Source organism: Drosophila pseudoobscura, chromosome 3 (assembly GCF_009870125.1).
Source record: "Drosophila pseudoobscura strain MV-25-SWS-2005 chromosome 3, UCI_Dpse_MV25, whole genome shotgun sequence".
NCBI lineage: Eukaryota > Metazoa > Arthropoda > Insecta > Diptera > Drosophilidae > Drosophila > Drosophila pseudoobscura.
In genome coordinates this window covers 1,391,420-1,404,136 of record NC_046680.1, presented here as the reverse complement: position 1 = coordinate 1,404,136, position 12,717 = coordinate 1,391,420, and the positions used below count along the sequence as shown (strand labels likewise).

At 43.3% G+C, this 12,717-nt stretch overlaps 1 protein-coding gene across 6 annotated transcripts in view; it reads right to left on the bottom strand.

Moving 5' to 3' along the window:
- The window catches only part of Nipped-A (Transcription-associated protein Nipped-A), a 149,885-nt gene extending 144,307 nt beyond the window's left edge, over positions 1 to 5,578 (bottom strand). For 2 of the 6 annotated variants that reach the window (XM_033378561.1, XM_033378560.1), the window contains exon 1: positions 5,201 to 5,577. In XM_033378561.1, coding sequence (XP_033234452.1) covers positions 5,201 to 5,437 — 237 coding nt within the window. In that variant the 5' untranslated portion in view covers positions 5,438 to 5,577. Of the gene's footprint in view, positions 1 to 5,200 lie in introns of all 6 variants that reach the window. The other 4 variants (XM_033378556.1, XM_033378558.1, XR_004468853.1 and 1 more) reach the window with 3 other exon arrangements.
- Positions 5,579 to 12,717: the final 7,139 nt, after the last annotated feature.

Here is a 12,717-nt window from a genome sequence, read left to right as displayed (position 1 = left end):
AGAAAGCCTTCTCCGCTCGCCGGAACCAGGTACCAGCTCCCTGCGTAGGGAAGGGCCGATGCGTTCCAGGAAGGGGATGAAGGCAAAAGCTCAGTATAAGGCGGCCCTCAAGTTACTGAGCCGGCTCCAGGGCAAGGCGGATATCTCCCAAGAGGAGAAGTCCAAGCTAGCCTGGGCTGAGCAACGGGTACAGGAGGGTCGCGAACACTACGCGCAGCTGCCCCAGATGAAGGCAACAAACGGTGGATACGCCAACAAGGTGGAGGAGATGTTGGCCACCAAGAGGCAACGCCCGAACGAGAGCGTTGCCAAAGGCACTCCGGCGAGCAAGCGGCAACGCAGGCCCAAAGTGGCCACCCCCCAGCCGAAGGCAAGGAAGCCGAGACAGAAGGCCATGAGCGAAGTGTCCAAGAGACATCTCATTGTAGCCTTGATCGACCGCAGCGACGAGAATGGAAAGATGACGGCGGCGCAGTGGAAGTTAGTTCACGCGCAGCTCGTTGAATCACTGTTCACGCGAATGGAGGAGGACCCCAGCGCTCTCATGCCCACGCTCGATGGAGCGGGATGGCTGAACGGGGAAATTACTAGTTGACGCATACAACAATCCTAGAGATACAAATATGGATGTTACAAATCATACCTTGTTTGAACAACCATTGGGAAGCTCAAAGGACATTCAGGCGACACGATGCTTCAGTTCTTAGAGCAAAGATGGATGCGAATAATTTCACTCCAAATCTCCATCGGAACGACTTAATTGCGTACAAAAACAAAAAATTTGCGTTACTTGTTTTATAACGAATCACAAAACAAACGCATGCCCAGGTCGAAACTGCTTCAAGTGCGACAAGAAGCACAACACGATCCTAAATCTGGACACAGCATCGGGCGCAGCTACCGAATCAAGAGCACCGACGGTTGGTGCGGCAAGTAACAATAGTTACAATATACCTGCCACAGCAAAGGTGGCTGTAGAGGCCAACAACGAGCAGTTTGCTAATTTCAGATCACTGCTAGATTCAGGATCACAGATAAACTTAATCTCTGAACGAATGGCATCAATGTTGTCACTCAAACTAAAAGACACAACATTACGGATCGAAGGAATCGGAGGTCAATCAAAGACCAGCAGGGCTCGAGTAAATGTGCTCATGAAATCCCTTCACAATGGTTTTACGCAAAGAATTTAAGCTTTCGTATTACCACGGATAATAGCTGATCAACCAGCTCATGCACTCCATTCAGAGAATTTAACGTACCAAGCAAGATCTCACTGGCAGATCCAAACTTCCATAAGCCAGGCAAAATCGACATGCTAATTGGAGCCGAGCATTACTATTCATTGCTGCTACCACATTAACAGCAGCTAAGGACAGGAGGCCCGTTGCACACAAACTACAACACACAAAACTGGGATGGATTGTGGCAGGAAAAGTCAAGTCCGCCCACAATTCCTCACCCATTTCTGCAACGGGAGTCAATAAGCTCATTGAAAGATTCTGGACTCAGGAGTATCTAGAGTCGGAAGAAAAACCACGCACTCCAGTAGAAGCACAGTGCGAAGCTCATTTTTTAGAAAACCTTCAGACTGCTTCGGATGGCCGGTTTATTGTAAAACTCCCATTTTGCGAACACCCTTCAGCTCTGAGGGAGTCTTTGGAAACTGCAACAAAAAGATTCCTAGCGTTGGAGTGCCGCATCTCAACAGAAACTTAGAAGAGTTATGTGGACTACATGGAAGAGTATGAAGGTCTAAGACATATGAAGATGGTGCCAGCATCAAAGGTTCCTAAAAAACACTACATTATTTCACATCACTGTGTACTCAAACGTGAGAGCACCACAACATAGCTTAGGGTAGTTTTCGATGCCTCATGCAAGTCAGCAAGCGGGAAATCTTTGAACGATGTCCATTCTGCTACGATTTCGAACTCATAAGTACATATTCAAAGCGGACATTGAAAAGATGTACCGACAAGTATTGATGAATCCGGAGGATCAATTCCATCAGATGATAGTCTGGAGAATCAATCCGTCAGGTACTATCGCCTAAAAACAGTCACATATAGGACTACAGCTGCTCCGTTCCTAGCAACGAAATGTCTGGATCACTTGGCAACACAATATAAAGACAGACTATCAGTAGGATCATCAACATTAAAAATCGATTTTTACGTTGACGACTGTCTAACTGGAGCAAACACTATTCCAGAAACAATTCAAGTTCGGCAAGAACTAAATAAGATATTGCTACCATACGGATTCGAATTGCGCAAGTGGGGCTCTAACAATGAACAACTTCTCCAAGGAATACCCAAAGGGGATATTGTAAGCGATGTCAAGCTAGGAGAGACACTAGAGCACTACAGCGTGAAGACTCTGGGTCTCATTTGGATGCCGAAAAAGGACAAATTGTGTGGACGAACACAAAAAAGGCAGGCTACATGTATCACCAAAAAGGTGGTATGTTCCAAACTGGCCCAAATATTTGACTCTTTGCGCCGGTCGTAGTAAAAAAAAAATCTTCATGCAACAGCTTTGGGAGCTCAAACTGTATTGGGATGACAAATTGCCATTACAGCTCCAAAACGAATGGAAGGAATACCGGGAACAAACATTGAACAAGATGCATATTCCCCGGCATATCTATGATGGTAAAGTTCCAGCTAGCCAAGAACTCTACACGTTTGTAGATGCATCAGAACGAGCATATGGCGCAGCAGTATACGTAAGACAAAAAATCACTACCACGGTTAGAGCTGTGTGCAACAGTTTTTGGTTCCGAACTCACAAAGCGAGTCCGACAGGATCCGCACATGAGCATTAACACAGTTTCAGGATGCTTTTGGAGTGACTCCACCGTTGTGCTATCCTGGATAAACGCATCATAAATACCATACCTTTGTGGCAAATCGAATAGCCAAAATCCAGGCGTTAACAAACCAGTCACAATGGCGTCATGTGTCATCGGCCAACATCGCAGCCGATGTCTTGTCGAGAGGGATCGCAGCAAGCAGATTGGCAGATCACACTTTGTGGTTATATGGACCATTATTTCTGCACGGATCTCGAGACAAATGGATGAAGCCACCCATCAGAGAACCCAGCAATGTTGAGAGAAAGGCTAAGCATGTAAGCTTGCCAATCGCAACAAGACATAGCAACTTGTTTTATAAACTGCAACGCATTGTAGCATATATGTTACGCTTTTGCTACAAAAAAAGCAGAGCGCATAAAACGAGAACTGAATCATGCCCGCACTATAATCCTGCCAACCTTCCAACAAGTAGAGTTTACAGCAGAGTTCAAACAGTTACAACGCTCTAAGACTGTGGATAGAAAGAGCTCGATCATACCGTTATCTCCCTTCCTTTGTGCACAGTAGGGTATCCACTCCGCAGTCCCACTGGTTCAAGTTCTAGTTGCGACGACCAAACTGTAGACGGTTTATGTATCGACGTGTCAGCAGCTGAGTCATCGAAGACCCGTACTGCAGCGGTCATTAAACCGCACAACTACAAGCAACAGTCGATATTATTGAACTGTGCACACGCTCAGCAAATGAAGGAAAGAAAATGAAATGAAAGATAGTGTGAAAAGGAGACATGAATCATGTTTTGATACTGTGCACAGTGTGATTCCTAACTGTTAACACGAATTAGTGTGCACTCGTGCAGGGCTCTAATATGTATACATACATTATTTGTGCTGCACTACATTAAGTTATATCATGACGGCCCAAAAGTGTTCTACGGCGGGGTTTTTCATGACGCCCCCTAGACAGAAGGCGCGTGCCGGGTTTCAAATCTCTTTTAGGCCCTTCATCTCTGACCGCGACCCGCTGCCTACCTACTTGGGCTCCGCTGCCTGCATACTCGTTCGGTCCCAAAATTGTATAGTAACACAAGGTAGAGACTCATCATCACATTGCTTGCGCATGATTCAGCACCTTGATGCTAGATAACTGTACCGAGTGAATTATTCATTTGTTATACAAAAAATCAAAAATTTACATGGAAGTTAGCAAGTATAGGGGTATATTAGCTTGGTGGTGAAACTGGATGTGTGTAACGTTCAGAAGGAAGCGTTTCCGACCCCATTTAGTATATGTATATATTTTTGATCAACATCAATAGCCGAGTCGATTGAGACCTGTCTGTCTGTTCGTCCTTATGAGCGCCTAGTGCTCAGAACCCCCAAATTTGGTATCCACTCTCCTGTGATATCGCCCCCATTTCGGCCCGAGCAAAGGACGAAAATCTTTGGCATTCACAAATCGCAGACTATTAAATCTAGAGCAACCAAATTTTGTATCCAAACTTCTGTTAGATCACTCTGTTACAAGTGTATTTCAAAATTTCATGTTCAGACACGTTTTCTGTCTCTCCAGCAGGCACACATTGTCGCTTAATGTAGCCATACTGACTATGTATCGGGTATAAATGTAGAGTTGCGGTCGCAGCAGCAACTCACAACGTTCCCCCTCGTTTTAAAATGGGTCCTGAAAAAGTTGGCATTAGAACTTTTATTTTTAAAAGCATGCCAAACCGAGTCGGTTGTCAAACCGTTAAATTGTCTCTATTCGATTTTTTTAAATTAGTTATTCGTAAGAATCATTCCTTGTGGGCTACACACGAAGGTGAAAAAAGGCATACAAAAATGTATTGGTGAATAGGCTACAATTTGACAAAACTAGCAGCTTTTTTATTTTTGAAAATACCAACAACAAAACAGCCTTCATATATTAAACTCGAGTCATCAATGTACTTAATCATGCCCAAGTAACGTTTTTTTTTTGCAATCTAGTGAACTAAAAGGGTCTCTAATTTTGCGTCGCCAAAAACTGTATATTTGTTACAAGCTAAGCAGCCAAACAAATGAGTAGGCAAATAAAGTAGGCAGCAGAGTAGGCAGGCAAATGAGTGGCTGCGATCTGAGACGAAGGATAGCCTAAAAGAGACTAGGTGTACCTAGTACCCCGCATGACCGTACGTAGAAGCGTCGAACGAAAATTGAAATGGAATTTGTTCCTGATGCGATATCTTGATATTGTATGGTATTTGATTACAAGTTTTAGTTTAAAATATATATTTTGTCATAAATTGGCACCAAAAATCATTTCTATAAACGCTATAAAAATATACATATATTTTATTATACTATAATTATACTGTGTATGTATTTTTAAAAAACTCACGTGTTGCATGGTGTTTTCTTGAATGAACTGAGGGTCGCCCTCTTGCAATATACGCATAAATATTTTTAGTGAGGTTTCCAGGAATGATGGATAGGATGAGCTTTGAATTATCATTTCAAAGTGTTCGCTTAGTTCTTGTGTGGCTTTTAACTTGATTTCCTCTTTTGCAGAGGGATCGTTAAGTATATTCAAATAATTTCGGAAAGTGATAACCGGAATACTTTCACTGACAGACATTTTTGTATGGTGATGGACTTGACAGCCTATTGCCTTCTATTGTAAGCCGGTATAAACAATATTTAATATTTCAGAATTAAGAGTTTGAATCATTAATCATGCCAGGGATGAAGAGTCATCACAAAACAAAATTTTGTTTTTTATATTTAGAAATTTGGGATAGGAACACTTTTCTATTGTCAACACAATATAGGGTATGCTCTACATATAATAGTAAAAATAATTAAGTGATTATCCCACAAAAATTGATGCACACATTTTTGCATAGCGCATTTTACCCCAATTTCAAAACGGAGATATTTCTTTGCACCGAAATGTAATGTAAACGACATTTTAATAAACAAAACGAATCTTAAAGCCGTTTAGCACCTGGCATATCTATGGGGAACGGGAGGAAAGAAGTGAAACTCAGATTCCCACTGGCACAATACTAACAATGACTATAAAATAAAAATGTTTTGGTATGAACTGTGAAATTTCACAATTTAATGGATAATTTAACGATTTTATTGGCTATAATATAGTTAGAGCCAGTCGACGAATAATAACCGTAAATTTAAGCATTCTTATTATATGAGCAAAGTGAGCCGCCTATTTTGTTCAAACGGGCTAAAAGGGCTCTCTGCCGTCGCCACTTCGGCAATTATCTTGATCGCATTGATCTCCCGCCCTCGTTTATTTAGTTCTATCACTAACCATACAGTACAGTGGTTCTATCTCTAACCATACAGTATACTGTATACTGAAGCATAGAACCACTGCTAACCCCTCTGAGCATTGGTTGCATATTGACCTCTCATAAAATTATCTCGCCATAGCAAGCAATCGGCTTCCGCTAAGCCACCAACATTAAATACCTATTATAAAGTTAAACGAAGTTCCCTTTTTATTTTGAAACAAATAGGTGCCAAAATAGCTTGGCATCTCAAACATTGGTGACCCCCGACGTGATATAAAAACATTGCTTAATCGCGTTCCGTTTAAAACACTTATTAATTATACAATATTTTGTTGTTGGGTAGTTTAACTACTAACAAATACATTTGTTAAAAAGCAATTTAAAGTGCAAATTTCAGTGAGAGTGCGGCTGGAATATTTATATACATACATACTCCGGTACTTTAAGCGTCGAATCTCTCATTCTCTGCGCAGCTGCAGCCGCGGTTCTTGACTTTTCGTGTCTTCCATTCTCGCTCTCGCGTCTATACATCGTCGCTTAAGCGGTATTTCATTTTCCGTTGTTGTGTCGAATTGCACAACGGTTAACATGGACAACGATCCGAATACAGGCGCGGGCGGAAATATTGTGGTGGCTGATTCCAGACTGAGTCTGTATAAGCGTAAAAGTCAGTCATTATATGATCGATTGCACAGGCTTGGCGAATCCTTCGCGGGGAATAAAATCGACAAGCTGACCGCCGCGGAAGTCGAGGTGCGCCTTGATATGTTGGCAGAAATTCGAGCGGAATTTAATAAGGCCCATAATGAGTTGGAGGCTCTCGATCAAAACGAGATTGGGAGTGAGCTGCGCGAAATCTTCGATACTCTTTTCATATCGTTGAAAGCTGAGTTGCTGGCTGCTGTTGAAGTAAGCCAGTCACACGCCGCTGCCCATTCTACGACTCTGCCAAGCCATTCCGGACATAGTACCATCATCATGGGTCGCAAGCATCGACTTCCTGAGCTGAAAGTTCCTAAGTTTTCTGGTGGATACGTCGAGTTTTCGGATTTTATGGCAATGTTCAAATCGGTGATTGAAGCGGATGCGGATCTCAGTGACAACGAGAAATTCCAGCACCTTCGCTCTTGCCTCGCTGATGCGGCTTTAGATTCGGTTCGATCGTTGGAGCTCTCCAGTGCCAATTATCGTGCGGCTCTGGATATACTTAATAAACGCTTTAATAACAAAAGACTTGTTTTCCAGGCACACATCAAGAAGATTCTTGGGCTAAAGAGGGTAGACTCGCCTTTTGCTAAAAGGCTTCGGAAGTTTTCGGATGCAGTCAATTTACACATGCGAGCGTTCCAGACTTTGGGAACTGTTGAGGAGATTTCAGGATTCATGGTCATCAACATGCTGGTGCAGAAGTTGGATTCGAAGAAGCAAACCAAATGGTCGGATGCTATACCTACCGCAGAGGAATTCTTCGAATTCTTGCAGCAACGCTGCCAGAAAATGGAGCGATTGGAATATGCTACAGCGACACATGCTAGTAGCGATCAGGTGGGAAAAAACCATTCCTATACGCAGGTTAAGAAAACGTTTGTAGCTTCCAACTCTTCCGCCGACCCGTCTGTATGCGTCTTTTGCCACTCAGCGGGCCATGGAATATACTCGTGCAAGATATTCGGAAATCTCTCACCGTTTCTGCGCCACAAAGAAGTGAAGAAGTTTCCCTATGCTTCAATTGCCTAAAACCGGGGCACCGGACCCGCGCATGCAATAGTGGAAAATGTCGAGTATGCGGCGGTAGGCATCATAGTTTGTTGCACTTCGATAGTATACAGCCCACAACACAAGGCTGCCCAGGTATTACTCCTCCCGATCTTACCGTTCAACCGGACACTCTTTCCGTTGCTCAAAATTCTGCTAGCAGCTCGTCTCTACCTTCGTATACCTCTCTTGCTGCCCAAGGTCTTCACTCTGATGTCGTGCTTCTGGCTACTGCCGTTTTAGTTCCTTGTCGTGCCATCTTAGATTCAGGATCGCAGCTGCATCTCGTCACATCCAGGTTCGCCCAGCAGCTTCAGCTTAGGAGAACTCAATCGTCTGCACTTGTGTCTGGGCTGGGCGATACCAGCGTTTCTACTGAGGGATCCACCATAAGCATTTGTATGCATTCTCGCACCTCTGCTTACACAACTACGCTTACCGCCCCAACGATTGCCGATTGTCAAGCAAGTATGGCAGTAACATTTAGCTTGCCGATCCTGCATTTTTTAATCCAAAACGGGTTGATCTCCTCATTGGTGCGAGCGCTTTTTATGATCTTTTCTGCGTAGAGAAAATCAAACTAACCGATGGCCTGCCTCTTCTGCAGAAGACCCGGCTTGGGTGGATCGTATCTGGCGGTGGACAGAAGATATCGGCGCTTTTGGCCATGCACAATTGTCCAGATTCGGAAGCTGAGATGGAAGCTAGATTGGATAAAACTCTTCGTATGTTTTGGGAAGTCGAGAATTGTGTGGAGGCTGGTTTGCATACCAAAGAAGAAGACGATTGTGAAGCACATTTCGTAAACCACCTTTCAAGGTTGCCATCCGGGGGGAATGCAGTTCGTCTGCCGCTAAATAACAATACTGATCGTTTAGGAGAATCTTATGCTCAGGTTTATCGACGGTTCATCAGCTTGGAGCGTAAACTCCAGCGTAATCCTACACTCAAGCCGAGGTATTCCGCCTCCATGAAGGAGTGCATTGATTTGCACCATATGCACCAAGTCAACCCTGATTTCCGTAGCCTCTGCAAATATTTCTTGCCTCATCCCTGTGTCGTAAAGGAGGACAGTACGACGACAAAACTCCGTGTCGTTTTCAATGGATCCTCAGCTACATAAACTGGGTATTCTCTAAATAATGTGGTGATGACACGCCCTGTTATTCAGCCTGCATTGTTTAACATATTGATTCGCTTTGGGAAATATCCAGTCGCTCTCACTGGGGACATTTGTAAAATGTACCGCTGCGTACGAGTGTCTCGACCCGACAATTTGTATCAGTGTATACTATACATAATTCGGTCGCACAGGTAATGGACAAGAACATCAGCTTTACTGTCCCGTGGTAATTTTAAACTTAGGAAATGGTGCTCCAGTCACCAGGACGCACTTGAGGGAACCCCTGAAGATTACATAGAGAATTTCCTAAAGTTTCATGATGGAAGGGACCTAACCAAAACTTTCGGCTTAGCGTGGGACCCTGCTTCGGATCAGCTGCTTTTTGCCTTGTCCGCATTGAACATTGACGGTAGTCATGGAATGGCGCTATGTTCCCACATCTATATATCCTGCTGATATTCTCTCGAACAGGTTGATTATAATAAATACACATTGTTTGTAGTGGGGCGGATCGAGGTTCAATTATCCAACGGCGAGGTGTATGTTCCCGTTTAAACTCCTAGCAGTCGTCACAGAAAGGAAAGGCCGATGGGTTTCGTTGTGTGTATATATATATATATTGTTCATGTAGTTATTGGGTATTCGCGCGGTATGTCGACAGGTTGAAGCGGGGGTGAAAACGTAACTAACTAACTCCATCCCTTATGATGCTTTTGCTGCCGTGAGCGCCGAGTGGATCGTGGATTGTGGATCCGAGCGCCCCTCCGAGCGCGCGAGAGCGAGTTGGGACCGGGGCGCACGGAGTTGGCACAGTGCGCTGAAATTGTTTACTGCTGGCCTGAACACACATATTATGTAAACGCCGCGGCACGCTGCCCTAACATTGAACTAGGCTTTCATTGCGTAGTTAGAGCTCTCACTCTCTTTGCGGTTTAACAATTAGAAAACTGTCCGGTGTGTTACCTGTGCTAGGTATCTGCAGAATAGTGGGAAATCTGATGAAACACAGAGCTACAGTGTCACACTCGATTACAAATACAGGTTTAGACTTTGCCGGACTTTTACCATATCCGATGCTCTAAAAACCGTGGGCAGAAATCTTATAAGGGGTCATATTTCCGTATTTGTGTGTATGCCGACAAAGGCTATTCATTTGGAAGTCGTGAGCGATTTTTCTCGAGAAAAGGAATCTGTGCAAAAATCTTTTCCGATAATGAAACCAACTCTGTAGGAACTTCGCGGACATTGTTTGAGGAATACCAAAAAGCTCTTAAGGGCTACATAGAAGTGGTGACAATATTAGAAAGAGAACAAATCGAGTGGCACTTCATTTCCCAGGCAGGACGTGACTTCGGTGGTATTTGGGAAGATGTGGTAAAATCGGTGAAATACCACTTGAATGGGGTAATTGGGGACAATAAAATGAGGAAATGCCAACTCTATTGTGTCAAACTAAAGCTGTACCAAATTCAGGCCTTTTGTATATAGCTGCAAATGATATCGACCAATGATAATGCCAGTATTTGGCGCCATTGAGACACTTTCAGATGAAAATATTGGGAATCTGGATAAATTGAGATTAATTCAGAAAATTAAAAGAGAATTTTAGATTAAATGGATGAAAGATTAATTGATTTCCATTAGCTGGAATTGAGTCAGAAGAGAAAGACTCAGAAATGACTCCATAGGATACCAAAAAGTCATTCAAATGGCGTTTATTGAAAGATAGCACAGATAAGGTCATTTTGGGTCGAATTAGAAAAGAAGGGTAGTTGGCTCTTCAACGTTCCAGTAAACATTAATGCTAGAATTCAACGTAGTAACTCAAAGCAAGAACTAAATGATCTTCCTCAACAAGGAATTTTAACAAAAAAAACATGGTTGTACTGTGCGTACCGATGACAAAATACTAGTACCTCATCACAGTATTCAAACAGAAAGCTACGAGCTAATCTCATCATTATACCTGATACTCAAAATCAGTATTGGGGTATATTAGATTTGTGGTAAAAAGGGTTGTGTATAACGTTTCCGTCTGTCTGTCCGTCCGTCTGTACGTCCGTCCGTCCGTCCGTCCGTCCGTCTGTCCGTCCCCTTCAGCGCCTAGTGCTCAAAGACTATAAGAGCTAGAGCAACGATGTTTTGGTTCCAGACCTCTGTGATATGTCACTGCTACAAGACTATTTCAAAACTTCGCCCGCCCACTTCCGCCCCCACAAAGGGGGAAAATCTGTTGCATCCACAATATTGCAGATTCGAGAAAACTAAAAACGCACAATCATAGATAATGACCATATCTATCAGATTGCTGAATCTGGATCAAATCAGATCATTTTTATAGCCAATAAGAAAAATAAATAAGAACAAGGAATTTTTGTTGATAACAAATTAATTCTGAACGTGAAGATTGCCCAGTTTGGTAGACACGCATCCCATTTGTTTAGGATAATTCCGATGCCGGTTGAGCATGAACAAGAATTGGTCAAGGCAGATTTGAGCTCCAGGTATTTAGTATATAACTTCGAAATTGATTCCTATCATTCGATGACTGAAGCTACCTTGAACAAATACCAAAAATGGCAAACGAATAAAAGGGTATGCGAAGGTAATTGGAGTCGGAGCAATGCCAATGATAATGCTTGTGAGATAGCTCCTTTCTTTGGACGTTGACATGCAATGACTGCATCTTTCAAGAGGCGATGCAGTTACTGCACCGTCAAGTGCCCCGTGTGAAACCAGCGGAAGGCTGTTACGCGCGGATCCCAGGCAAAACGCAGACCTCCTCCCGCCCAACCGACCGAGGGGCGATGCCGCATAACTCGCAGCGCATAGCCGAGCCGAACGCGAGCATGCAGGAAAGATAGCTGTTAGACTAACATTCGAGGAAAATTAGCACTAAACTTACTAAGAAACTGAGCATGCAATCGTGAAGTTTATGCGGCTCAACAGATCAGGGCTGTCTATGTCACCGCTAATCAAGTTGTGCATAAATATCACACCATGCATTTTTCTACGGTTAACTGAGGATGGGAGGTTTACTAATAGTAGTCTACTAGAGTAAGATGGGAGTCTTACACCTGCATCCCAGTTAAGGCCCCGCAGAGCAAAGAGTAAAAAGTTTTTCTGTACTGATTCTATACGGTCCTGGTGTACTTTGTACTGAGGGAACCATACACAGGAGCCGTATTCTAAGATCGGACGAACAAGCGAGGTATGGAGAGTCTTTGTTATATAGGGGTCGTCAAATTCCTTTGACCACCTCTTTATAAACCCAAGCACGCCCATGGCCTTATTTGCCATGGTAGAAATGTGTTCGGAAAACTTTAAATTGGGGTCTAACATAACACCCAGATCATCCACCAGGGTAATTCTCTCAAGAGAACCACTAAATAGAGTATAGGGAGCCAACAAAGGGCTACAACGATGAAATGTCATAACTTTGCATTTCGAGGCATTAAGGTGTAACAAGTTTGCACAACACCATGACTGAAAGTTATTGAGATCGGATCGTAAGCGAGAATAAAATGAAATGTCCTTATACTGGACACAGAGTTTAACATCATCCGCATACATAAGAACTCCAGAGTATGTTAATACTGAAGGCAAGTCATTAATAAAGAGTGTGAAGAGTAAGGGTCCTAGATGGCTGCACTGTGGTACTCCCGAAGAAACCTTTACTGGTAAAGAAAGGAAGTTTTTGAAGAGGACTCTTTGAGACCTGGA